The 26,827-nt window shown below is 48.1% G+C and overlaps 8 protein-coding genes across 8 annotated transcripts; 2 read left to right on the plus strand and 6 right to left on the minus strand.

Moving 5' to 3' along the window:
* Positions 1-3,549: 3,549 nt before the first annotated feature.
* On the plus strand, positions 3,550-5,459 carry FSUBG_10303 (uncharacterized protein; the record flags this gene model as incomplete). Its single annotated transcript, XM_036674868.1, has 3 exons — positions 3,550-4,259; positions 4,311-4,497; positions 4,548-5,459. 3 exons carry the CDS (start codon positions 3,550-3,552, stop codon positions 5,457-5,459), a joined length of 1,809 nt encoding a protein of 602 aa, XP_036534195.1.
* Positions 5,460-5,904: 445 nt separating this feature from the next.
* Positions 5,905-7,915, minus strand: FSUBG_10304 (iron transport multicopper oxidase FET3; the record flags this gene model as incomplete). The annotated part of the gene is made up of 6 exons (XM_036674869.1): positions 5,905-5,935; positions 5,987-6,287; positions 6,337-6,689; positions 6,748-6,968; positions 7,027-7,521; positions 7,571-7,915. 6 exons carry the CDS (start codon positions 7,913-7,915, stop codon positions 5,905-5,907), a joined length of 1,746 nt encoding a protein of 581 aa, XP_036534196.1.
* Positions 7,916-8,588: 673 nt separating this feature from the next.
* FSUBG_10305 (high-affinity iron transporter) lies at positions 8,589-9,864 on the plus strand (the record flags this gene model as incomplete). Its single annotated transcript, XM_036674870.1, has 4 exons — positions 8,589-8,616; positions 8,684-8,808; positions 8,862-9,310; positions 9,360-9,864. The coding sequence occupies 4 exons, from the start codon at positions 8,589-8,591 to the stop codon at positions 9,862-9,864; spliced, it is 1,107 nt and encodes a 368-aa protein (XP_036534197.1).
* A 482-nt stretch (positions 9,865-10,346) lies between these two features.
* FSUBG_10306 (uncharacterized protein) lies at positions 10,347-11,571 on the minus strand (the record flags this gene model as incomplete). The annotated part of the gene is made up of 4 exons (XM_036674871.1): positions 10,347-10,619; positions 10,682-10,716; positions 10,787-11,290; positions 11,343-11,571. 4 exons carry the CDS (start codon positions 11,569-11,571, stop codon positions 10,347-10,349), a joined length of 1,041 nt encoding a protein of 346 aa, XP_036534198.1.
* Positions 11,572-12,239: 668 nt separating this feature from the next.
* Positions 12,240-12,512, minus strand: FSUBG_10307 (uncharacterized protein; the record flags this gene model as incomplete). The annotated part of the gene is made up of 1 exon (XM_036674872.1): positions 12,240-12,512. One exon carries the CDS (start codon positions 12,510-12,512, stop codon positions 12,240-12,242), a length of 273 nt encoding a protein of 90 aa, XP_036534199.1.
* Positions 12,513-14,058: 1,546 nt separating this feature from the next.
* FSUBG_10308 (transmembrane transporter Liz1p) lies at positions 14,059-17,305 on the minus strand (the record flags this gene model as incomplete). Its single annotated transcript, XM_036674873.1, has 11 exons — positions 14,059-14,142; positions 14,615-14,686; positions 14,733-15,036; positions 15,094-15,285; positions 15,337-15,678; positions 15,728-15,937; positions 15,989-16,062; positions 16,114-16,173; positions 16,275-16,288; positions 16,337-16,396; positions 16,987-17,305. 11 exons carry the CDS (start codon positions 17,303-17,305, stop codon positions 14,059-14,061), a joined length of 1,731 nt encoding a protein of 576 aa, XP_036534200.1.
* Positions 17,306-18,249: 944 nt separating this feature from the next.
* FSUBG_10309 (DNA polymerase sigma subunit) lies at positions 18,250-20,448 on the minus strand (the record flags this gene model as incomplete). Its single annotated transcript, XM_036674874.1, has 3 exons — positions 18,250-18,537; positions 18,589-19,306; positions 19,394-20,448. The coding sequence occupies 3 exons, from the start codon at positions 20,446-20,448 to the stop codon at positions 18,250-18,252; spliced, it is 2,061 nt and encodes a 686-aa protein (XP_036534201.1).
* A 333-nt stretch (positions 20,449-20,781) lies between these two features.
* Positions 20,782-26,286, minus strand: FSUBG_10310 (flavin depend monooxygenase; the record flags this gene model as incomplete). The annotated part of the gene is made up of 11 exons (XM_036674876.1): positions 20,782-21,098; positions 21,155-21,268; positions 21,785-22,736; positions 22,784-22,910; positions 22,963-23,260; positions 23,473-23,541; positions 23,595-23,670; positions 24,653-24,831; positions 24,881-25,864; positions 25,989-26,071; positions 26,123-26,286. The coding sequence occupies 11 exons, from the start codon at positions 26,284-26,286 to the stop codon at positions 20,782-20,784; spliced, it is 3,363 nt and encodes a 1,120-aa protein (XP_036534202.1).
* Positions 26,287-26,827: the final 541 nt, after the last annotated feature.

Raw genomic sequence — 26,827 nt, forward strand, 5'->3', positions numbered from 1 at the left:
CATCCGAGTTCTTCGATGGAATTTAAGTTCTATGATGCGTCCTAGATGAAAGTCAACACATCAAGTGTCGGCTGATCATTTGAGTTACGAGCAAGCTTTGCACCTCCGCCTGATCCTTTCGTCCACATCGCGAGCATCGTCTCTGTAACCACTGACGTGGCGCTCCGATGATTAGACAAACTTCGGCAAGCAAAGTATCATCAGATGCCTCCAATGAGTCACCAACAAACGTAAAGCCAAAGTCTGACCGTGAGGACATTTGCCCTCATCCTGCGAAAGCTTGTTTCTCGTTTTTGCCTATAAATACAGCATCTCTCCCATGCCTCATCTCTCCAGTTCTTCATCTGTATTTCTACTGACGTTTTCACCACGCTCATTTACCCGTTCTTGTGTTTGTTTAAATTTTTTATCTTGCATTCATTCACTCATTTCATTCCATTCCCCTTCCACTCTTTGCACACAGTTCAGCCCATCTTCACCACCATCAAAGTTGCATCCTCAGCAGACATGATTTGGCATTGGCACATCACACATTATTCATATCATTCACATCACACATCACAGGTTGGCGTGTTGTCACATTGGCATGTTGGCATGTTGGCATGACACATTACACACTGGCACATCATCATTCAGGCAAAGTTTTCTTCTTTACACCACTGGCAAGCCGGTGAATGCAATAAAAAAAAAAAGGATTCAAACCGAATCAACTGACAAGTCAGAGAAACGGCGAGAGTAGACAAAACTGCAAGCAGTGAGAGTAAATCAAAAATTGTGCTGTACTTACCTTCTGCGACACTGGGGGGTTAGCGCAAGTGGTCCCAGTGTCGCACAACCCTGCGCCGACATCTTGAGCTCGGTCAACAGGCCAGCGGTTTCAAAGTCAACAGACCCGAAACCCTACTGCATGAAGAGAAGAAAAGAAAAGACGAAGACGAAGATGGGTGGGACGGCCTTTTATACCCATCTGTGAGCACTCCAGCACCTACCCGACGCCGGAGCGATTTCAGAGGCTTGAGGAGCAGAGAGGCAAGTGCATGATCAAATTTGGAAAGTGAGCAGGTTTTTGAAGACTAACATCGACAGGTGGCGTCAATCGAACGACCTGCTCACCTACGCACTTCAGGAAGGAAAGAACCTCTGACAGCGAAACATGCACTCGTCCACGAGCGCCTTGAGACGGCGGGTTCGAAACTCCGGGAGCTGGAACCAGGAGAGGCACACAGAAGAGCAATGTGAATTTGGGTCTAAAGCTGCAAGAAGTGATACGAAATCAAGAACTATACCGCGGGCTCATCCTACTGCGACACTGCGGGGTTAATGCAAGTTGTCCCAGAGCGTATAACCCTGCGCTGTCTTTGAGCTCAGCAACTTACAGGCCGGCGTGTAAGGGTCCCAAGACCGAAACACCTACTGCATGAAGAGAAGAGAAGGAAAGAAGAAGACGGCCGGTTCAGGAGCCACGTTGCGGAGACGATGAACGTTATTGGCAGGTAATGCCATCTACATCGAACGGCTTGCTCACCTACCGCGGGAGGAACGAAACAGCCTCACACAGCAAAGCACAGTCAAGGGCCACCACCTCGAATAGCACTCGAGAAGACAACATTCAGCGACCTCCAAGGCCTCGCATAGTACAAGACAATGAGAACAAGATGAATGTGCTGGGGCAAGTGCTTCGTTAACCTCGTCACAGAACCAGCGCATACAAAGGAGCATCAAAATGAGATCTTCTACATCAAGTCTCAACGTAGAGCTTAGCTCCTGACCCATTGGTGCCTACGCGCTCGAGAAGGCACAACAACGAGACACGTACGTAACCACTTGGCAAGACAAGACCCAATGCAAGAGCGGGAAGGCCTTTTTTGCAGAGAAGGAAGAAGCCCGAGAGGCAATCACCAGCACCGACGCTCCGGATGCGTGAGCTCAGTACCTTATTGCTGGGCCAAACTCAGGCTTTCCCCCGAACTACAATATGACAACGCAAAAGACAGGGCTCCGAGACAAGCGATCTCTCGAGGCCACGATGCGAGTATCCGGTCTCTCACCCAAGCGCGCGTACGAGATCGAGACGGGAGTAAGGTGGGAGGCAAGGCAGCAACACTTCTCCAGGCAGGCAACAAGCAGCCTTTTATAAGGCAGGCACCTCTCTTCAGCCTCCTCGATCGAACGATACCCGCATCTGCGTGACATGAAGCCCTCGGAGCTCTCGGTCCGTGTATCGAAACCAGAAGGCACTCAGCCAACCGGAGAAAAATGCCCGGGAAGGGACGAAGAAGGAGCCTTAATTTTGGCCTGATCTTTGAGGCGAGCGAGCACTGGTGGGTGCGCCATCGCACAATGGAAGGAAGATGAAGCAGGAAATGGACGCGACGACGAAGCCAGGCATGGAGGGAGATATCTGGATTGGGGAGATTGTGGTGATGCTGAGAGGGGTTGAAGCAATTGGGGATGCTGCGTCATTGTCCTTGTGGGAAAATGCAAACAATCAATTAAACAAGTCTCTGAGTTACTCACAGCAGTTCAATCATAAGAATTTCTGTGAGCCGTTGGCATTTTCGCGTGGCTTTTATTTGTTTCGTCATTAGCCTACCATGGTTGATTGAAGTGAAGTTATTCGTAGGACCCGCCTTGGTAGGGCACCCGTTATTCTCAAGGTTTCCTCTCGAGCATCGCACAATTTTCCCCTGTGCATGTGCCCACTTCCCGAGGACTCAAAACTTTCGAACTCAACTCTTAAATCTCTCAACTCGTATCCTCCGAATCTTTCCAATCTAGCGCTGCAGCTCAGCTGGCCTCTGAAACCCCAATTGGCATGCTCTATCCCTAATCTGTCTTCCCCGCGCACATCAGCCGCAGCATTCTAGCCCGGCCTGTCTAAGCCACAGCTCTAAAATGGCAACATTACCGCAGACTATTGCTAGTCCTGCACTGTGATCAATTTATTGGTAGATAGTCTGTGTGATTGGCGAGGTCTGGGCCCGACCGTTCTACGGCCCGTGGCGAGCTGGACCTGCACGTGGCGCGCGCTATTGAACCCTTATCATTGGGCTCCCTCTCCAGGGTCTCGGTCTCAGCTTGGTCTAAGCAATGCCTGTCTCAGCCTTGAGAGAGCGTTTGGGAATTGTTAGCGAGGGCTAAAGGTGCTGTCTCAAGCCGCACAGCTAGCCACCAGGGTTTTGTGTGGTTTGGGGATGTGATTTGGCGTGGAGACGGAATGGTCGAGGGAGTTCAGCTTGCCACACGGTCGTTTTACGGTTTCACAAGCGCCATGCGGAATGCTACGCGGAGGCGTGTAGGGGTTGTGGTGAGTATTCGGGCTAGTCACCATCAATAATTTCTGCAGCCGGAGCTGATGGGATACCTACTAGTTCGTCGTGTAGCCAGACTCATGCAGCAATAGACAAAGTCTATAAAGCTGCGCCGATTTCCTACAGATTTGGTTCATCATCAACATTTGCCTCTTCTCTTCACTAGCAACCTCATCCATCTCTTCTCTTTGATTCCATATCCTCTCTTTTCATCTCATACTTCGCTCTATCGCCCATCATGTTCATCTACCAAGGAAAGCTCAACTGGGAAAAGTACGCCGATGACGAGACCATCACCATCGTCCTCCCTAAGGGTGCCGTTCGCGCCAATGAGCCAGCCTATCTATTCACACAATGGTCAGTGGATGATCATCACGCTGAAAAAGACAAGTTCTACCAGACCCGCATCATCAAGAACGTGAAGCAGCTTCCCAACACCACCGATGTCTCATTCAAACTCCCTGGTACCTTCTATAACTATGACATTACCACTGAGCAGAACTACAGCAAGATCAAGGTCACCATGTCTGGCAGAGATGGTACCAAGACCTTCACTCTCAACCGGGTCTGGCAGCCTGTGGGCGAGGTTGATCCCAATGCTGCTCTCGCTATCTGGGCTGGAAGCATCACCTTCGGCGACAAGGCTGTGAATGAGCAAGCTATCTTTGTCCTCCCTGAGGATTGCACAGATGGCAAGCCTGTTATTTCTTCGTGGCAGTGGACGAAGGATGAGTCAGGGAAGGCAAAGACCACTGCTTTCAAGGGAACCCCGTTGAAGTTCATCAGTTATGACAACAAGGTCTCCAAGTTCGCTTTCAACAATGTCTTCGACTTCACCTGTTCATGGGACACTACCACTCAGGAGCTTGCTGTTGAGGTGAAGGATGGTGGCGAGCAGGTCAACATTGGAACTCTGAACCTTTTCGCCAAGATTGAGGCTCAGTCCCAGTAAGTTGTGACCATCGAGTCATGGTGGATAATGCTAATGATGACGAATAGCCATTTCGACTCGGATGACTTGATCCCTCCCACTCAGCAAAAGACCGACTTCCGTCTCCCCCAGCCTCAAGCCACGCTTCCTCGTGTTCTTGACCCCATGCCCTTCCCCAAGACTCTCTTTGAGACCTTGACTCACGGAGCTGCTTTCATCGAGCAAGCTGGCTACCTCACCATCCAAGCCCAAAACGTACGAGCCCCTCTATTCCATATAAGTACTCTATCACTAACTGTGGCCAGAAATTCACTGCTCTTCACGAAGAGTTTCACAAGCAGAGCACCTACGTCGAGACCCTGAAGAAAGACAAGCAGAACCTTGAGGAGCAGATCAACTCACTTTCGTATGAGCGCAAGACAGCTGACGAGAGGATCAAGGAGCTAGAGAAGGAGCTGGACCTCGCTAGCGCCGAGTACCAGAAGAAGTTCAAGGCGCTCAGCGATTTTATTGAGCATCTAAAGAAGGATGACGTGATCGACCACAAGACTATCAGGAAGCTCCAAGTGGAACTCAACCACGAACACGAACTGGTGATTACTCTCAGTGGAAAGCTCTCCCTGGCCCAGGCCGAGAAGAAGGCCCTCAATACCGACATCCTTGGCCTCAAGGGCAAGATTGAGGCGCTTGATGGAAAGAGAATCAAGCTTGAGAATGAGCTTACTGGCCAGAAGGCGCAGAACGTTACTCTTCGAGGTGAACTCACTAGCCTCAAGCGCAAGCTGAACGATTCGCTCGATGCCAATGGCCATCTCCAGAAGGAGCTTCGTCTATCAGAGGCATCTCTCAAGGAGACCAAGGGCAAGCTCACTGATGCAAACCACAAGTTTGACAAGGAGGAACTCGCTCACAAGGCTACAAAGGCCGAACTCAAGGCTGCGAAAGAGACAGAGGCCTCCCTCAACAACAAGCTCACGGCTGCAAACGACAAGGCAGAGACTTACTTCGGCAAGTTCAACGATCGTGAGAAAGACCTCGTGACCAAGAAGAAGGATCTCCAGGACCTCTTTAACGAGTCTACTCTGCGATGGCAGAAGATTCAGAAGTACGATCAGATCGTGGATGATTACCAAGATATTTGCTTGGACAACAAGGTTGCCACCAAGATTGACTTGACCGAGATCAACAAGGCTGTTGAGATTGTTCGAGCTATGTGAAGCCAGGAGCCGGAACCAACTAGCGAGTCGCCTATTCCAAGACATGATCCCTTGTTGGCTCCGGCATGGGCCATCAGACGGTTTTATGGAACGCTGATTACCGTTTTGACATTTGGATGGTTACGATGGGGAAGAGGTTGAGATGTAATGGGTTTTAAATAGGGTTATTAGCTTGGTAACAATTATTTCTTTTGTATTAGCTTTATATTGACATTTTAACTTTAAAATCTTCTCATTATTGTGTGCGTTGTGCTTGATTGCATCATATCTAGTGTTTCAATGATACTACTGTCTCGAATTGGTCGGCTCGTCATCCAGCAAGATTCAAGTGAGGTACGCGGTTCAAGCATATAGCATCTTACGATCTTGCCAAACAGATATGATGTTCATCAAGTCTCTAATATTATTCAATTGGTTTTCTATATCATATACATACAATACTCTTTTACTTGGCTGCAATAGGTGCAGAGCCATACCTGTGTGAAGTTGTCAGCATATCTCTCTGTCATAAAATTAGGGTTGCTTACAGAGTAATAGAGGCTAGACCGAGGACGCCCGCCACGCAGCTAAACACCATAGCGACATAACCTTTCGTAGTGAACCCAGCTGGCAGAGGAGGCACCATCAAATTCTGCCCGGTCAAGTCCAGATAGTCCTCAGTGTTACCAGCAGCATTACCAACAGTCGAAATCCCTTGATCCGCACAAATCTTCTTGAAATCCTCTGGAATCGTCAAAGTCTTCTGCATCTCAAGCGGTGACGAGATCATCGTTGCCATCAAACCAGTATCCATATGCCACTCGATATGGCAGTGGAACAGCCAGACACCTTGCACAGTTAGATCTATCTTACTACGTATTGTCTGATGTTAACGTACCTGGGTTAGTAGCTGGGAAGCGAATGACAAAGTTTCCCTGTGGATACACTAGCAGCGTATCTCTTCGCATCGGGACAGATGGGTAAGTGATATTCGTCCACGATGCGTTGTAATGGCCGGCATTTTCTTCACTACGGTGAACGACCTGGAAGTTTTGACCGTGAAGATGGAAGGGATGTCGTCCAGAGTCGTCGTTGTTGAGAACGATTTCCACAATCTCGCCGTGCTTGAGGACGAAGGAATGTGTGTCGGTTCCATAAACGGTTGGGTTAGTTGCGTTTTCGCCTGCGGAGAGGACGGTGTATAATGTTGGGACCTTGGGGGACACGTAGGAGATGTCGTTGAAGAAGGCGCTAGAAGTGGTCAGTATCAATGAGCTGGCCTTGGTTAGAGGTATGCAGGGCTGCTTACTAGTTTGCGCCGTCGCCAAGGTTATTCATCGTGAGATCCAAGCTGATAGTGTGATCGGCCTTTTCTAACAACTTCTCGCCGTCTGTGGGAACGAGCTTGAAGTCATCGTACGGCTCAAAGTCGTTCAAGACAGCAGCTGGGGAAAGCTTCTTGTCGGAATCGTACTCAATCCAGCCTGTGACGTTCCAGTTCAGACCATCAGGAATGGTATCAAACAGAGTCTATCAATTCAGATGATCAGCTTGGTCAACAATACACCACTCAGAAGGATCAGCTTACCGTATCCATACTGGCCATCATTGGGTAATTCGCCCCGGTCTCATTCTTCATCGTAACCAAAACAGCATACCGTTGAGCACTAGCAATGTAAATCATGTCCGTCTCAGCAGGCTTCGTCCAGACGCCATCGACTTCAACGATCTTCATGGTATGCCCCTCAATCCAGAAGTACTGAGACGCAAAAGCACCGACGTTAACCAAGCGAAGAAGATAAGTTTTGCCAGGTTCGACTGGGAGAGTCATGTTCTGCGTGTCATTCATGAGTGCTGAGTTAGGAACGGGTTCTGCGCCGGTGGGGTTCTTGTAGGAGATGAACTGTTTCATGAGAATAGGCATTTCGTCGTGATACCAATCTGAGAGTGTGATGACGCGCTCTTCGTGATACTCGCCCTCATATGGATTCTTGGGATCTTGGATGATGAGGGCTTGGCGTAGACCATCGGGGTATTGAGATCTTGTGTGAGAGTGATACCAGTAAGTGCCAACTTGATCGGCCTGTCAAGAATCAGACTTGTTTCTTTCACTACTCATGAATCAGACTCACCGTAAAGTTGTATGTGATAGAAGCGCCGGTAGGGATATTGCATTGTGTCACCATAGCAGGTCCATCCATGAAATTCGTTCCATTCTGATACATTCCATGCCAGTGGATGGATGTAGACTGGTTCCCCAATTGATTCGTCACCTTTGCGATGATTCTATCGCCTTTTGTGACGTTGATGACTGGGAGAGGCCATTGGTTATTGATGCCGATTACAGGACGCGCTTGTAACCCATCGGGATTTGCAGTCGTCCACGTAATATTCCAGTCGAAATGCACATCCTTTGCACTGACCGTTGGTACAGCAAAAAGGATGGCCAGCGATGAGACGATGAGTGATGGAAACATCGCGACAGTCGCTAGTTCATCAATCTTGTTACTGCATGCACTCGTCTTGAAGACGATGAAGAAAGATAAATTGGATCAATTGGCGACGGGCTGGTTACATTGAGTGTCATGCAGGGAAGCGATCAGATAAAGAATGCGGCAATTCCTCAGCCAGCCCAAATACCAGCTCTAGCAATTGAGTCAAGTAACCTTACTTTTTGGCACCAGACTCTGGATAACCGGCACGCACAAGATACGAGGATCAGCCCATAGCAACACGTCTAGATTGATAACTATCGGATAATCGGGAGCGCGATTAATTTATCTTATCGATCTTGTCAAATCAGATGGCGTCAGATACACAAAATCTCGGAAAGTCGGCACTCAGCTGTGAAGGACAAAGTGATTAGCGCAGTGTCAAAAGTTATCTTATCCATCCTTTTTACAGGCAGATGACTTTGAACTCGGTAAAGTCGGCACTGAGGCTGCACGCTAGGGGCGTCGTAGCGTGGGAGGGGATCAAAGTCAATTCGAGGGGATCCACTGTCTTGTGAAAGCGAGTTGGGCGCATCAATCAATATATTGTTTCGTTCCATTGCATATCCCCTCGTGCCCAAGATCTCATGAGTCACTCTTCTCTTTACTGTGAAAATTGTACCCGATTGCCTGGTCTGGCCAACGAGCTGATATCATCATGACAGTCAACGTCTTTGCTGTTCCCAGTATGTAACGACTACGCCAAAATTTGTGTTTATTCATGAACCAACTTTCTAACTCTCATCCGAATAGTTTTCTTCATCTGCTTCCGAGAATGTCTCGAAACAAGCATCATCGTCTCCGTCCTTCTCGCATTCTTGAAGCAGAGCGTCGGCGGCGAGGGCGATAGAGAAACCTACAAACGCCTTCTCAAACAGGTACTCCCCCATCTCCAAATCGACCCTCCCTCAATTCTAACAAATGATCGCAGGTATGGATTGGAGTAGGCCTCGGCCTCGCCATTTGTATCTGCATCGGCGCCGGCATGATCGGAGCATTCTACTCCCTTGGCAAAGACGTCTTTAGCAAAACTGAAGATATCTGGGAGGGAAGCTTCAGTCTTATCGCAGCAATCATTATCTCTATTATGGGCGCTGCGCTCTTGAGAGTTAATAAACTTCAGGAGAAGTGGCGTGTCAAGCTCATGCAGGCTCTTGATAAGAAAGATGCGATTGCTACTTCTGGTCTCATGAGTCGCTTCAAGCTCTGGTCGGAAAAGCACGTCATGTTCATTTTGCCTTTTATCACCGTTCTGAGAGAAGGCCTTGAGGCTGTCGTGTATATCGGAGGTGTCAGTTTGGGACTCCCAGCTTCGTCGTTTCCTCTGGCTGTTATTTGCGGTCTTGCTGCTGGTTGCGTCGTTGGGTACATCATTTACAGGTATGGACATGACTCTGTTTTCTGAGCTTCTGCTGACCGTTTTGACCAGAGGAGGAAACACTACATCCCTCCAGATATTTCTCATCATCTCCACAGGTTTCTTGTACCTCGTTGCCGCTGGTCTCTTCAGCAAAGCCGTCTGGGCCTTCGAAATTCACGCCTGGAACAACATCATCGGTGGTGATGCCGCCGAAGTTGGCTCCGGCCCTGGCTCATACGATATCCACAAGAGTGTATGGCACGTCAACTGCTGCAACGCCGAGCTCAACGGTGGCGGTGGCTGGGGTATTTTCAACGCCATTCTTGGCTGGCAAAACTCTGCGACTATCGGATCTGTTGTTTCGTACAACGTCTATTGGCTCGTTGTCATTGTCTGCTTCTGCTCCATGACGTACATGGAGCGATACGGCAACCTTGGCGTTTTTACACCTCTGACGACATGTTTCGGTCTGCGCAAGAAGACTGTCCCTGAGAAGCCGAGCAGTATTGAGAATGAGCTTATGCCTTCAATCGGAGACGACAAGACTGCTACGCCCGTTGTTAACAGTATTTAAACGCGGTACTAGATTATTAAAGTAGTTATAATAAAGACAACCGGAATGAAAGAAAGGCAACTTCAATTGTTACTCGTGAATAAAATGTGAAACGTTGGAGAAGGTGGCTTGATCTGTTCTCCAACGCCCCACCTCCGTTGCAAAAATTTGCAAAAGGAAAGATCCGAGGACTGTATGTCGACCACGCCAGGAGTCGAACCTGGAATCTCTAGAGAGTTCAGAAGAGGGAGACCGAAATCTAGCGCCTTAGCCATTAGGCCACGCGGCCGGTGCATTTGATATAATAGAAGCGCAGTATCTTGGTCCAGGTCTGATTTCCGTCTGGTCTTACTGTCGCACGTCCGTTGTCATGACCAAGGGCATCTGCATCAATCCGACACAGGCGTGGCAACAGCAATAAATCCCATTTCCCAAGATATTTCTCACACGATATATGTAAGACTCCATTACGTCCCTGCTGGAAGTCAATGCCGTACCAAATGCTATGCTAGGACAGGAGTGGAAGGCAGATCGCGACCAGTGATGGCAGTGAAAATGGCGCTGTTGATGATTTGAACATTAAAAGAGATCGCGATTGACTCTTGAAATAGTCCCTTGGGGATGTCGACAATGTTTTGGCGGATAGCACCACCAAGGCCAAAAGCCTCTCCAGTCCCGGGCTTGAGCGCAGTGCACTTAGGAGGAGGACACGAACATTTAACCCCGCGAAGTTGATGAACACAAGAAAGCCTGAGTGCGAGGTATAGAGTTGAGCCCTGCTCCGGTTGTATATGTCAGTGAACGATTTGGTAAAGTCTGGACATGCATGGTGACAAACCTCTTCGATACCATAGTCGCTAAGGAGGAGACAACCTATCGAGTGTGTTAGCAGCGCAATCTTTATTAGACAATACATAACGAGATGGTATGTTTCTCTACTTACCCTCAAGCATTTCCCCTCTAAAGATCAGTCGCTGCTTATCAACAGGAAAACCTTCGAGATCATGAAGCTTCTGTGAGATATCCTTGATAAAGGCATGGTTAGAGATCTTCATCGCAAAGGGCTTGCCGGTCAGTGCCCTGACAATGATGTTGATGGCTCGCTCCTCATCTTCGTGACTATCAAGTCGAGTGACCTCGAACTGAAGACATGCGGTGTGTCTTTCGTCAGTCATTTGTGCCTCGACAGAGTGGCCACTTCCAACAGGCATGGCGACAAACTGCCGAACCTCTTGAGTCTTGGTAACCACGCCATCGATCCGCGGCTGAGGAGGGGTGACGACGTAGTCTTGAATGAATTTCTTTTGTGAGGAGAGCCCCGGACGTCGATGAACCAACGCAGCATCCGGGATCCGAGGTTCACCGGAGATGACGTTGACGTTTCCAGCGAAGATCTTGATCGCATATCGCTTCTCAGACTCAAAACTGATACACATGCCTTCGTGCTCTTCGTTGACAGTTAGACGAGCGGTAGTAAGGTAATGACTCTCTGTACTCACGATACATGGGGATGAAGACCCCGCCTTTCTCGGCCATGCTCACAGGAAGTTTATCGCCAACGTCGTCAGTCTTGAACAAAGGAAACTCTCCCAGCGAAGGAGGAAGGCAGTTGAGGGATCCATTGTCGGGGACGCGGGTGGTACGCTCGAATGAGACACAAAGGTCGTCAATCTCGATGCAGTTCGATATGCGAGTTTGCGGCTCCCATGGAGTGAGCTCCTCCAACATTTTTGCGATGATCTTTGTTGTATTATACAAGTGAAGTCTGAATATCGCGTGTGTTGGTGCGGGGATGAAGAAAGATCAAGATGGAGAGGTGTTGAGACTTTGGTGGCTATGGGAGAACAAGGGAAGCTGACTCTGTTGTGACCTCGGCCACTGGCACTGGCAAGACTTCCGTTGGCGAAAAGGAACAGAGGAGTGCTAGTAGGGTCTAATAGGAGCTCTAGGAGACCGTTCAAATTTTTCTGTTTCCCATTCTTGTTCACTGCGTGCGATCTCAATGACTGCCAGTGTCATGACCCGCAGGCTAGACAAACCATAGCAAAATATAGGTACTATAACACAAGCTGTAAAGTCAAGACATTTCTTCTTTATTTATGATATTTTGGTAGTAATTTATGATCAAGCATTACTACACTTAACCTTACTCTTACTCTGCATTTTTTGAGCATAACGACATAATTAGAGATTTACAGAGAAAACCCTTCCCCCTCACTACTCATGATGCACTGAGAATGACTTGATCCCACAGAAATCTAGCTGTACGATGCCTGATAGAGCAAAGTTACCTGGAACGAGAGTGCTTGTGACCAGCGGATGTCTACGAAGAGCTTGGTCTCCTATTCTATGATCTCTATAAAGAACCTGGCCGTATCTCTGGTGGATTTTCTGATCTACAATCCACCGATCAGACTGATGGTACTCCTAAGAACGCATTGAAGAACCTCTCTGACATTGAGGTTGAGACTGGAGAACCAGCGAATGAATACGAGAATGGCAAAGGCGAAACTGGCGACAGTCCAGGTCATGCTACGGCTCAGAAGATGCATGGCGATACCGCTGATCCGAAAGTGGGAAACATTAGGCTTCTCGACCCTCGAGCTCCTGATTCGGAGGTTCGATTCGCCTGGGACGTGGAGGCAGAGATTTGATCTGGGGAGGAGCATGTTGCCGCATGGCGGATACACACTGTTGTCTATGGGGATGATTGCCGCCTATAAGGTTAGGCTTTAGGCTGCGAATACAGATAATAAATAACAATACAACTAAATCTATTCTAAATAGGTCTAAGGCAGTGCAAATGCAAAAAGGAATACCACAGCAGCTAGCTAGACAGTTAATTAACAATTACAAGTCAGTTTAACAGCTTGTCACTAACTGGACATGTGAGCTTACAGTATAATAATCTCAAAACCCATCGGTTAGTTTTAGTTAGCATTACCTTAATTAGAGTAAAGGAGAAATATAATCTAATACAGCTTAAAGCAGTTACTAAACGCACCTTAAGTATTATTAATAGCTTAGAGATAGAAGTTAGTTACTATTTAAGTATATCTTAAGCCAGTAATTAATAAATATTGTTAACTAGTTAACTTAAACAGTTTTTATATATCTACCAAAACACATACATCCTATCCCCTGCAGTTCTACCTGTTTCCATAGCATATTGCAGAGGCCATTATGCAGCCTTAAGTAATCCTGTTAGAAATCAAGCTAAATCCAAAAAGGAAGTAACTTACCTTGTAATGCAAAATTATGAAGGAATGACGCAGCCAACTAAACAACATCCAATCTTCGTGTCGCACTGGGGCGACTTGACAAGAACATACCCGACGCCAGGAGGACATCCTTTTGGCATTTCCATCGCGCAGCCACGACTCTTGGGACCAACGCTGTAGAAATATATCGGGTTTCCTATTTTTGCAGGCAATGCCGCCGCGATAGCGAATGGGGCGTACAGAGTACAAGCGAGGAGGGCAGATGTGATTTGCATTTTAAGAAGATTGAGAGGTAAGTAGTTGAGAAGTTAAGAAGTTTGGAAAATAATGTTCTTCAATAAGAGCAGGAATTATGATTTCTTTTATAAATTTCAAAAGGCATCTTTCCCTTATGAGTAGATCGGTAAAGTAGAAATGTCGCTTTAATTCACCGCTCTTTAGTATTGCGAAGCTACATTAAGCTAATGAAATCTAGATGCTGAATTCTTAAAGCTACAGAGAGCTCATTCTGCCACATTAAACTTAGATTTTATTAACGCAACTGCAAAAATAGACTAGGCAAACGCTATAGATCCATCTTTTAAAATAAGTCTAAGCTATTGATGCTAGCATACCATAGTTAACAGCCATTTTGGAAGATAGCCTAAGTTATTCAGCCAGCCATTAACTCAAGATGTCTCAATATAGAGGTTTCTAGAGAGCTTATACTATATTAAACTTGGAAGTTTTAAGCGATAACTATAGTAGCTTCTGTAGCTGGCCAATATCTATTGGTGGAGCAACTGAAACTAGCTTGCATATTCGAGAGACCAGCCAGCCACTCTAAGCTCAACCTCAACTTATCTGCCCATTTCTGCATAAAAGAGGCGCGCTATTGTATTGCACTAGATAGCACATGTTACCAGAGCTTTGGAATCGAACATTGCGGTAAGCGTTAGGTATTAGGCTCGGAATGCACCCTCAAGACGGAATCGCTGTCAACTTCAGGTCCAAGCTACCTACGACCTGGCTCTGTCTCCTTTTCTTCTTCGTCGGCTCTGTAACCCCAGCTGATTCGATATTGTCCCTTTTCCTCTTCCTGATCTGTTTAGTTGCATAATTGTCTGTTCTTTTAGGCGAAGGGAGCGTGACGTCTGTTTTCCTCCTCTTATCCCTCGCCTCAGACATGCGCTTTCGGCAAGCTGCGGATGCTAATTCACTTTGTACACCATCATCCTCCTTATCTATTTCCGTGTTGTCGCCCAAAGATAATAACAGGTCATTGTGTATCTTAGTAACTCTATTTGCAGCTTCTTAAGCATGATCCCTTGGTGTCGGCCACTTGTTGGCAAATTCTGCACCGCAGTGTGACGGTTGAGTCTAACTGTATTAAACTAAGCCGTGCTAGGTTTATTGTTAACAGATTGCATAAGGCATATGCATGTAAGATCACTGGCAACAAGGCCGCTAACATAGCTCTAGCACAGGTGTCTAAGCCCCCGTCCTTTGACATAAGTTTGCTGCACAACCTTCCCATCTGCAGTCCCTTGATTCATTGTAGAGTAATTCACCTCTGTCGCCACCAGAGATGAGGCACTTGAATGATCACCAGCAGGATACTTTTCCGCAGTATAACGATCGAGCTAGATATCATCAGACCATGTATCATAGTGAAAGCGAAAGACTTACCCAGCGAACGACAAATAGCCAGCCTACCATGGCAGCACTGACACAAAGCATGCCTATATAACCATTTCGCCAGTATGGAGCATGATCAGCAGGGAACATGACGATGCCCCAGAATGTCCAAAGTAATCCATCACTTGCCGCCATTGAAGCCAGAGTAACACTGCGAGCGGCATCATCTGCTGTACGGGCCAGGATGTTGCTTGACCAGCCATACAATAATGGATTGATGCCGTACGCTGAGGCGGAGAGGTACAGCGCTGTGAGGTTCCCTGCAACTGACGTTCCAGGAATTAGTAGCACGATACTGCAAATTATCTGGATTAAGCAGAGCAGAAAGCCAAGTGACATTCTCCTGTTATACCGATCCATGAAGAATGAGACAGAAAGTTCGGCGACAATACCGACGGCGTGAGTAGGGATGGGGAGCGTGTTGACTTCAGACTGTGTGAAGCCATCAATGTCCTTGCGAAACTTGAGGTACAGAAGCATAAGTCCCTGTACGACATAAGACTGGAGTGCTGATCCGAGGACTGAGAAGATGCAGCAGACATAACTGTCCACCTCATTAGCACCAAAGCTAGATAGGGAAGCAAATATTACTCACAGTAAAGGATGCCCCATCACTCTCTTCACAAGACTCCACGCCTGTATGTCATGACCGTCTTCTTTCTTAGGCGGCAGTCGATCAAGCGCAAGTTGTCGTTCCTTATCGCTCAGATATGAAGCATCAGTGTACTCAGGTACATCCGGAAAGAAGAAGAAGCCAAAGACAGCAACAGGTAAAGTGATGATGCCGTCTATCAAGAACACCCACTGCCAGCCTTCTAGTCCGGCATGGCCTTCCATTGACTCATGGATGGCAGCCATCATAGCTCCGGCAAACATCTTACCAACTTGACCTGCAACTGTGAACATGGCAGTTCGTTTGGCGATTTCGTTGGACTTGCTGTCAGATCGTGAGCTTTGCTAGTGAAATGGGGAGGTATTAGACTTACTACCAAGAGCCCATGATATAAATTGAGCCAGCATATGTGCTTGCTTCAGCCAGGCCCATCAGGAAGCGAACGGCGCAGAGCTGAGCATATGTCTTGCAAGCTGCACTGGCCATGGTGAGGCCTGCCCATACGACGACCATGGAAGACATCCATATTCGGGGACGGATCTTATGGATGATTATACTGCTAGGTATTTGGCCAACCAGCATTCTAACCGATCTGTCAGTTGATTATGAACTGGATATTTGGGCAAATTCCTACCCTGCTGAGGCCATGGAGAGGAGAACATTGTATTGGTTGCCACTCAGGTTGAGGGCTTCTTTGAGGCCGGCTACCTATCATACAGTCAGTACAAGTCATTGCACGAGTTTTTTTGGTGGACTCACATATGCATTCGCAAAGGCTTGTCTATCTGTGACTCCAACGTCAGAAGAGCGCCATGGATACTGTAATGAGAAAGCATACCAAGATGGTTGAAAAAGAAGCTAAAGCAACAGAAGGTCTTCATCGATCAGTATTCCATCTCAATAAACAAGAGCTCCCTTACAAGAATAAAGAAATCTGCTCAATTTTAGTTGACATTCTCGTCCAAAGGATGGAGTAACTCACCAAGTTTTCGTATCAACCTCCTCTCCTCTTTACTCGTATCGCCCCAAAGGTAGTCAAGCACTATAGTCACCGATTAGCCAAGGTCTCCATCAGTCACCGTGGCTGAAACGTACTTGTTTTCTTGAATCGACCTCGCTGCAGTTACCAAAGATAGTTTGAGAAAATGCAAAATGTGCAGCGGATCAAAGTTGACGTTAATAATGTCGCCAGTTCTATTGGACCAATTCTTTTGCTGTGGAGGATCCATCAAGGTTCACAGCCGATCGGTCGCTTACTGTTTTTAGACAATGCCAAGATCTTGATGTGCTTATCTGATAAGATTTATAACACATTGGACATATATAAATACTACCTATATTAGAATGAGATTCAGCCATTTTATAGGAGATGTGGCCGTAAGCTGGCAATATAAAAAAGAACCGCCCGAAAAGCCAGTAGCCCGACCAACCACGGTCAAAAAGCGCAACCTCCAAAACACCGTCACCAGCCCAAAGATCACATCTAACTCCTCCTAATCCTCCCCCTCAACTTCCCCCCTCCCCTTCCACCCCTACCACCCCTAGTATAACACGCAAAACATCTCGAGTCATAATAAACAACCTCTCCCCCCCTCGGCCTCTTCACAATCTCAGTATCCGGATAAAGCGTACAACTTCCCTGCTCCTCTGCCGAAGCCGGCTCCACAAAGCTAATAAGCTCACAGTTGAACAGATCAAACTCTTTACATTTCTGCGCGCAATCATCCAGGTACAAACTTTCCAAAACCTGGCTTTGGCCCTCTTTGGGATCGCCGCGTACGTTGCAGTTTATGTCTTCGGCTGGTTCTGAGATGAGCGTGTAGGCGGGGCATGATGATGTTGTAGTGGGAGCTGAGGTGGTGGTGGTGGGTTTTGGGGTTGGTTTGCAGTTGGATGCGGTGACGCTTGCTGCGAGGGTCGCGACGACGGCGATGGACTTTGTTGAAGGCATTTTAATGGCCGCGGAGAATAAAGAAGTGAGGAAAGGAAAGGAATGGGGTTGTATCAGGGGAGATCCAGACTTAAGAACGTTGATGTCCTGAGCTAGAGGCAATAGTCTGAGGCTAAGACGACGCCACTGTCAATAGTTCCACGGCGATTAATTAAAGAATTGCATGGATCTGCATCTAAGATCTAATTTACTTTGAGGACAAGAAAACTGAAGATGTCTATCTAAATAACAAAATGGATCAGGTATATCTATCTAAAGTCAAATGTTGTATTCCACTCTGGTGTCTTGGGCTGAACTCCATCGGTAGTGTCCCGATCCTGCAACCTCCTCGACCTCTAGCGACGATGCTGGCCCTCCTACGACACCTTCACCTCCACTAGATCTCACTCTCATCCCCATCACCATGTTCAATCCTCTCCACAGCCCTGCATATAGCAGAAAAGCAGTGAGAAAAAGTGTTGTCCAAAAAACAACGAGTTTTTCAACAGCTATAAACCGAAGAAAGGACGTCGAATGCATTCCGCACTCTTTCAAAAAAAAAAAAAAAAAAAAAAAAAAAAAAAACTGCGAGTATCGTCAGCGTAGTGGTGCGTCATGTCACTGCATAGGTTAGTAGAACAAGTTCGGATCGTGGTGAATAAATTCGTCGTCCAATTCTAGGCCACTAGGCCGATGCGTGAGCGCCTTTCAATGGAAATGTAATCTGCGCCAGTCCCAAAAACAACAATCCCCCTTCATCACGGCGTTACTATACACAATGCAAGGTGAATAACAACAAGAAAGAAATGCGAAGATCATGACGTCTTCCAAAGCCAGGTAAAACCTCCCCCGTCTAAATGTCCATAACCAGCAAAAAGACACAAAAAACTCCGGCATCAAATAATATGCACAACCGATTGGGGGTATCAATATGGGCTTTTTGATCGTGTCCAGGAAAAGTGGGATCAGGAAGAACAAGGTCCGATATGCTTCTCGTGTACGTGGCGGAGGAAATCACGCTGCATTCTGAAGGAGGAGTAGTCGCCTCTGAGAATCACTTCGAGAATATTGCCCTTGTTGGGATCACGGGCAATATCGTCCATTCTTTCGCGCAAGAGTTTGAACGCCTCTTTGAAGCGGTCGAGGATCGCTATGGTGTTGGATGAGCCGCCGGAGATGTCGTTGCCCGAGTTGTTAGGGTCGATGATGGAAAGGCGGTCGTAGTTCTTGTACGTGAGGCTTCGGACCTCGGACTGAGAGTGTTAGCAAGAAAAGTAACGGTAGAGAAGTGTGGCAAGACATACCTTTCGGATGTACCCAATCGGTCTGGTCAGGGAGATGGCGTTGGTATCGTGGCGGAACTCGCGCCCGTAGAGGTGGAAGAACTCGAGAAGCATCTCGCCGAGATGATGCTCCGGAATGAGGTTTCGACTCTGTACCTGTGGCATAAGCTGCAGCATGCTAACAACCAAGCAAATCACTGTGAAACCACCAATTCCTCCATTTACAGGTTCATTCAGACCACGCATGAGCAGGAAATGTTTGATCACAGTCACCAAGATAGGCATAGCAGGATATTGGGCCTTCCACTCAAGAAAAGTGTCGACAGCGTTGACACCGCCCAAGTTCTCAAACGACACATCGACCTTGAGGCCAGTCTGCTTGTCAACGAATTTGACCAGCGGAACTCTAGCGTGGGCAATAACCTCGATGGAGTGTTGGTCGGCTACGTGTTGGCTGGTGAGGAATTTCTGGAACTTGTACAGCCAGCTCTTTGCTGACAGGTATGTCGGGGGACCGCCTCGCATGAAGCTTGCGGAGCACACGACCAGATCCATGTCTGCAGTGGGGAGGTAGAGGCCTGACATGAAGGAACCGAAGGGGTGGATCGAGGCGCTCGCGAAGTTCCTTCCGTCGCGTCGCATCGCTTTTCGAAGGTTCTCGACGAGGTTGTCACGAATTCGCTGTTCGAAATCGCGGGGTCTGACGTATTCGTAGAAGTCGATGATCTCCTTGTGTAATCTGCAAACGTTAGTCCGAGTACAGGAGCGAGGGGGAAGCTTGGCCAGCAATGCGACTGGTGGGCGGTAGAAAGGATGCTGCACTTACCGGAAAGGCATGTTCATGGTAGCAGAGTGATCGACAGTGTCCCAAGGGCATGGGTCCTCCGTTGTCTTCGGCTGCCAACTGGGCAAAAGCGCACCCTTCGAAGGTTTCGTCGTCGCCTTCTTCAACTGTCCATAATCGGGAGGCTTGATCTCATCATCAGCAGTTCGCTTGCGGGATCCAAGCGGGTCATTTCTTCGAGCCGTATCCAAAGTCCCATTAGCAGGCGCCCGCGGCTTCTCGGGCAAACGCGCAGTCTCAGCTTTCGGTCCAGAGGGCGCGTTCGGAGGCGGTGGCGGTGGTGGTTCACGCGGGGGAGGCGGCGGTGCTTCCTCTTCTTCTTCACTGCTCTCTTCATCTTCTGTCAGGTCAAACGAGATAAAGTCCTCGGCTTCGGTTGAAGCAGCTAATTTATCCGACTGGTCTTCCACGCGCGCTTTTCGGATCAGCTTGACCATATCCCGTTTCTTACGGGTGCTCTCGTCGGGGCATGGGAGGGCGGTGTAGGGATCGGGATTTGACCACTTAGGTGCAGCATCGCCAGATTCATCGTCTCCTGTTCTGGCACGTTTCTTGGAAGGTCCTTCTGTTTCGGAGGATGAAGAAATGTCCATTTCGAGCTCATCGTCATCTGATAGCTCCTCGACATCACGGTATTTGGCAGCGCCTTCTTCACCAAGTCGCTCCTCGGGCATATTCGCAGTTGCTCCAGATACCAAAGCGCGTTCGGACGGATGAGGCGGGGGTTGCCACTTCCTTCCTCCTCTGCCCCGACCTCGGCCACCGCGACCACCATCGCGACGCGGCCCTCTTCTATCGGATGGTCCACGATAATCGGTCGGGAAATCAGGCATGCCAGCCGGCTTGTCTACACGAAAGGTAAAGTCGCCCTGCGGCACGCGCGGGCGGTATGAATCGGCGTGGTCATAATTATCGCGGGGCGGCGGTCGGGGAGGCAGGTCGTACCTGTCGCCGGGTCGATAGCTGTCGGCTTCGGGACGGAGAGGACGGTCATTTCTTGGACGCGAGTTGCGCGGCCTGTTGTTGCGCGGAGGCATTTTGTGTGGTTGGGGATGCAGATATTCTTTGTGCGGTGAATGAAACGATGATGTCGCGAAGGAAAAAAGATCCTTCTTGCGCGAAAGGTTGACCCGCACTAAACCTAAATGAGGCAGAGGCGATCTCGGAATTGTTAGTCAGCATGCTGCGTCACTGGTTTTTGTGCTACCCTAGAGAAGCATGCAAATAGTCGAAGGCAGGAAAAGGTTGTGCTGTCGTTGATCAGTGATTGATATAAATTAATTAGTGGTCCGTCGCTATGGTGTAGCTTGGTGGATTTGTTTTCTCATTCAGTCTATATATCTTGGTCTGTGTTTGTCCATTTATGAAGCTCATTCTTTCTTTGTCCCCTCAGGGTCATAAGCTGACACTTCAATCTCACAGTACATGGTCGGAACACCAAGTTGCCTCACTCCAATCTGTGTCCAAATGACTTTGTGATTAGGCATCCACTTTTTGTAATTCTCCGCCATTCTCTGTCCAACTTCAGGCGTGATTTCCGTGTGGTACGAGTTCACTCTGAAGACCTGCTCCCAGCCCTTTCCACCAGATGCCTTCAGCGCCTTGTCCACATTTTCGAAGGCCAAGTCAATTTGCTCAAGTTGAGTTTCTGCGAAGACCAGGTCCCCATCTTTAATAAAACAGCCGCCTGGAGTTATTTGTCAGTATTTGTGGGTGAGAGATTGGAGGGGCGTGGTGATGTACCTTGACCACTGAGCTGGAGTTGATCACCGACACGGACAGCTTGCGCGTAGTTGAGGAAGTTTGTGAGAAACTCGCCGACGCCTTCGTAAGTGTAATTCTTGAGTTGTGACATGTCTGGGGAATGTATTAAGACCTTGATAAAGATTGATGTTCGTGTACGCTAGAATTGTAGTGATTGAGATGCTCAATTGATCATGGCTTACTCTGCCATTTATACTCCCTCTTCACCCTCGGTCGCATCATGCAGAGTAAGACTTGCAGGATGATATGCGTATCTTACGTTGGGCATAACGTTGATATAACGTTTTTCGGCTTAACTCATTCCATATCTGAGTGAGATGCACCAATAGTCGGTTTAACGAGGACGATTATCTTCAAACCCCGACCAACAGCTTGTCTGTTGGACATCCACAACTTCTCGCCAAGACGGTGTAACAAAGAGGTGGGCATGACAAATGCAGCAGAAACGGAACCATTCAGCGCCCAGTCAGAACGGACATTGAGCGATCTCCATGGTTATTATGCTTAAATTATCTCGTCAGATCTTAGCCTCTTGGCTTCGCTCCACCATATTCGTCAAGCTTCTACTACAACCCGCTCATCTCTACCTAGCCATGTTCATTTACTGACTCTTCTTATTCTTGTTCCTCGCCTTTGCAGCCGCCAACTCAGCATTAACCTTCTCAATCGCCTCCCTCGCCCCATCCCACTTCATCCTCTTACCCTCCCCATCAAAAACCCTCCACACAAACGGCGTAAAGACCCCATCCATCAACATCCTATACAAAGCGCGATCACTCCACCATAGTCTCCATCCTTTCAATCCCCATCCGAGATGCTCGTACACCTGCGACCCAGCTGCCTTGTCAGCCCACGCAAGCCACTCAGCCTGTCGTAACCACCCAGGTGACACGCTGCCCTCGTTGGCGAGCTTGCAGATCAACTCGTGCTGTCTGTCCGTGGCGCGGTTCATCTCGGCAATTGAGGGGAGGGGAGAGTTTCCTTTCCAGATCTGTGCGATTGCCATGGTGCAGAGATCGCTGATGGGGAATGCGCTTGTTGCGACGAGGACATTGCCCATGAAGGCCAGCGAATCTGGGTAATCGAGCGACAACACGTTCTGATAAAGTCGTGGAAGCGGTTTTCCACGAGATCCGGTTGCTTCTGCCCATTTTGGCGTTGTGTTGCGCGCGGGATCAACGCTCGGGTCTAGGAGGCCGAAGTCTGCCTTGTATCCAGTGCACCAGATGATCGTGTCAACATTTAGACGCGTTCCGTCCGTGAGCTCAATCTCTCTGCACCCCGTGACGCGCTTTATCTTTGGAATGCAGGTGATGTTGCCCGACTCGAGTAGAGGGATGAGGTTATCCGATATGACAGGCAGAGTGTGCAGGACGGAATCTGCAGGAGAAAGACCCCATTCGGGCCTCATCTTGAACGCGTTGTCCTGCATTTTCTTGCAGATGGCGTTGAAGATGATTTCGTACAGACGGGGAAAATTACTCTCGAACATTCCCATAAACGCCATTGTGCGCGCCGTAAGGGTGTGATCGAATGGGATGCCATCGCGCTTTCGTGGGATCTGCGACAATGAGCAACGCGACTTGGAATTGACTATGGGCAACTCACCACTATAGCACCGTGACTACGAGATAGCCATACTTTTTCCGCATGGCCACAAAGAGCTGCGGCTGTGTCTGCGCCCGTGTTGGAGACGCCGACAACAACCACTCGCTTGCCCTTGAAGAGTTCAGGCCTGCCATCATCGTCAGTCAACCTGCGGATCAATAAGGGTCGTAGTGACACACCGTTTGAAGGCGCGCGAATGCAGAACCTCGCCTTCAAATTGTTCCATGCCGTCAACGTTGGGAATATGAGGACGATTGTTTCCGCCCGTCGCCATGACGACCTTGTCGAAATATTCAGGCTCAGAGCCCTGGATGTCTACAACCCAGCGATTACCCTCGTCATCGCGTCGTATCTTTTCCACTGATACGCCCAAGCGAAGCTTATGGCGAAAGTTGAAGTGGTCCACGTAGGACTCAATGTACTCTTCCACTTTGGCGGACGGGCAATGGCTTGGTGTGGAGTCTGGGTATGGGAAGTCTGTAAAGGCAGCCTACAGCAGTCAGCAATTTTGGCGAGACATGAAGTGAACGAGATCAAGTAAGTACTATACTCTTTCCTTGGAAATGTTGATGATGGTACCTCAGATATGTCAGCGACACATCGTGTACTGCTTTATGTTGTGTGCTTACTCGGTAAGACTGATGTCTTGTCTTGCTCGGTGTAATGCCAAAGACCTCCGACATACTTACTGCGCTCGAATCCAGTTACGTTGAAACCGACTTCGAGCATATTTTTGACAGCGACAAGGCCGGCGATGCCTGGGTTGTGTCAGTGCCGTCCTCAATTGAGGTGAGGTACTCGAAATACCCACCGAGGCCGATGACAGCCACCTTTTGAGGCTGCTTATCCATGTTTACTTGGACTTGAGCACTACAATCTGGGCGTAACTATATTGACAGCAGCATCTAGTCTTATAAATATTCATTGTCATGGAAGGCCCGGCATCACCTCAGCTGACAGGCAGTGACAGCACAGACCCCATCAAGGTCGGCAGTCAGCACAACGATGCATTCCGGCCTAGAGCGCTAGCCTCGTAAACTTTGTACCTTGTCAAAATTAACCTTGACATCCGGACATCCGTTGGTGTTTTTGTGAGAAGCGTCCGCTATGTTTTATGTGAACAAGGATGTGAATTAATTGTAACATTACTTCTGCTTAAACATTGTAATGCAACATCTCATCTCATTTGAATGGAAGCAAAGCGAAGGACTCTGAGCTCGTATTAGCGGAATTGATACCGCAAACACGCCACCAAGAGTTTGATGGCTTGGATCTAATGCGCGATGCTGGAGAGAGATCAGATCGATTAGATAACATGCAACGGTCTTACTGGTCTAGATGCCGAGCTGAACGACATGCTGTGCGCTATGACCTACGAGCCGGCGTGAAGTCGATCCGACGACCGACTTCGGATCGTCAATGGGTCCTCGGAGAGCAAGAAAGAAAACACCAGACCTTGACATACAGTGTTAAAATAAATTCAGCAAAATATATACTAAAATTTATGCTAAGTGACCTTCGTCTTTTTGTCATTTGAGATCAAGACCCTCAGTCTGCTTTCCTTCCCTAGAGGGTTGTATTGCATCGAGATACCAAGGCTGCCTTGATGCCTTTCTGTTACGAAACGTTATTCAACGTTAATTGTTTTCCGATTCATAAATAATGTGCAAAATAAGATCTAACTGGTAAACATCAACTCTCAACCACAAATCTCAACTGCCAAAAACCAAGAACTTGGATATTATACCACAATGCATAACCAATTGCGCCATATACAAATAAATGCTTTCCCATTCATCCCCCCTTCATTGCATTTTGTCCATTTCACAGAATTGCGAGTCTATAACAGACATCCTCCTAGACCCTTACACCCAAAGTGGTGAAAGTCCCCAGAATAAGTCCACGGGCTACCACAATGGACACCATTGCAAAAAGGATAATGCCGAGATAGAGGTATGCCAGAGTCTGTGCGCCCGCTTTCTCCAATACAACGCCGCTCAAAGGGTTACCGATCAGCAACGATACTCCTACAAGCAAGTTGGCAGAACCTGAGCCATTGTTAGTCATATTCCCAAGAGCAGTTGATGAGATACATACCATAATACCGTGCAAATTCCTTTGGATCGCATGTTCTGGCGATGCACATTGGAGCCACTGTGTAGAAAGATCCCGAGAGGAAACCCCAAAATGCTGCGAATGTGTAAAGAAATACTGGTCCGCTCGGTCCGCCGCCTGTAGTGCAATTGGCGAAGGCGAGGGGCATCAGAATGGTCATTACCACCATTGTGCCGACCATTGTGTTGACCCCTCCGATATAATGACTTAAAAGGCCTATGGTTAAGCGGCTGAGGCATGAGATCCCGCCTATGACCGAAAGAAGGCTGAATCCGTCCTGTGCAGTCATACCAGTGGCAACTGATAAAGCTGGGAGCAGACCGAATACGCCAGAGTTGACAAACTCCATCAGGAAGAGGCTGCAAGACACGAAAATGAAGCCGGAGTTCTTCCATGCCGAGAGATCAAATGCCGAACCTATATTTCCAAATGAGTCAAAGTTATCGGTCAATACGACGAGTCGGTCGAAGGGCAGAAAACAGAGGAATCCTATACTCGTCGAGGAGGCAATGACTATGGCCACGATCCTCATGGACCAAACCCAACCAAGATTGTCAAACGTTGACTGAAGAACAAGTGGAAAGATGGTAGCGCCAAGGGAAGCTCCCGTCACAGCGATGCCCATAGCCAAGCCCTGCTTACGAGCGAATAACTTTCCCACTACTCCAATAGCAACAGTGCAGTTGATGCCGGCGCCGATACTGCCAAAGACACCGAAGCATAGCATGAACTGCCAATATGTTTTGCACTGCCCCATTATAAGAAAAGTGGCTGTTGAGAAGATACCTCCGACTGCACTTAGGAGTCGAGGGCCGTAGCGGTCGAGCAGGGTGCCGTAGAGGAAACTGGGGATGCAAGCGAGGAATAGATATGTACCGAGGATCCAGCCGATTTCGCTGTTGGTATAGTTTTTGAGTTGGCAGGTCTTGAAATATGATTGGATTGTGCCGAGAGAGCCGCTAAAACCTGGGGTTTGGTGTTAGCCAAATCTGAAAGGGAGCAGGGAGTGAGAGAACGTATGATGAACGACTCATGTTGAGACAATTCCATCAGATGTTTATTGATGCAAAATGGGTAATGTGAGACGTACCAGCGGAGCAAAAGAGAAAGAGGAATGAGCCAAAGACGCAGAGCTTTGCACGCCAGTCTGACTCGTGGTTTATGGGGAATGGCCTTGATAGGTGAGACAAGGGCCCAATGGATGAGGACCTAATGGATAAGGACCTAAAGGAAGAGGGCCTGTCGGGGGAGGGAATAATGAGTGAGGGCCTATTGGCATCCGCAATGTCGTCTTCTAAAGAAAGATCAACATATGGGAAAGCAGTCTCAAAGGTGAGTGAAGGGCTCTTTTCCCGACCCAACGAGTCGGTGTCGTCGTGACGGACCATTTTTGTGAGTGATATGCTGCGACGAGAATAAAATGGGTTGTATGTTCAAGTCCAAAAATCGACCTCGCAGCTGGTCTCTATATATCTGTTCCTCATCATCTTGAGTTTCGAAATAGGAAGCTTGACCAATTCATTATGAAAGTTTATAACATCTGGGTGAGAGATTTGGAAGACAATACGGATTCTCTTCATTCTGAGTGGGAGCCTTATTGATTGACTTTTATAAAAGAGCACCCGAAATAACTTTTCAGAGAGTAGGTTCTGGGGAAAACAAACGCTTTTTTAGTTTAAGATTTTGCAGACACATCGTCTGGTCTGGGCTATGGAAACCTCTTTTAAGAACTACTCCAAGTTTAGTGCGGTTTAGCTAAATTCAGCAAATATCGTCCAAAGCTGTCTGGTGGCATTTTGTAATGGCTGTAAAGTTGACGCACTCATTCTGCAGTCTGAGCTTTACCTTATTTCTGAGCAATGATACTGGTATAAGGCCAAGTCCCTAAAGGTGAGTGAGTGGACGTCAAAGCTAAAACGAGTCTGACGT

This window comes from Fusarium subglutinans, assembly GCF_013396075.1.
Source record: "Fusarium subglutinans strain NRRL 66333 chromosome Unknown NRRL66333_c0000177, whole genome shotgun sequence".
Classification (NCBI taxonomy): domain Eukaryota; kingdom Fungi; phylum Ascomycota; class Sordariomycetes; order Hypocreales; family Nectriaceae; genus Fusarium; species Fusarium subglutinans.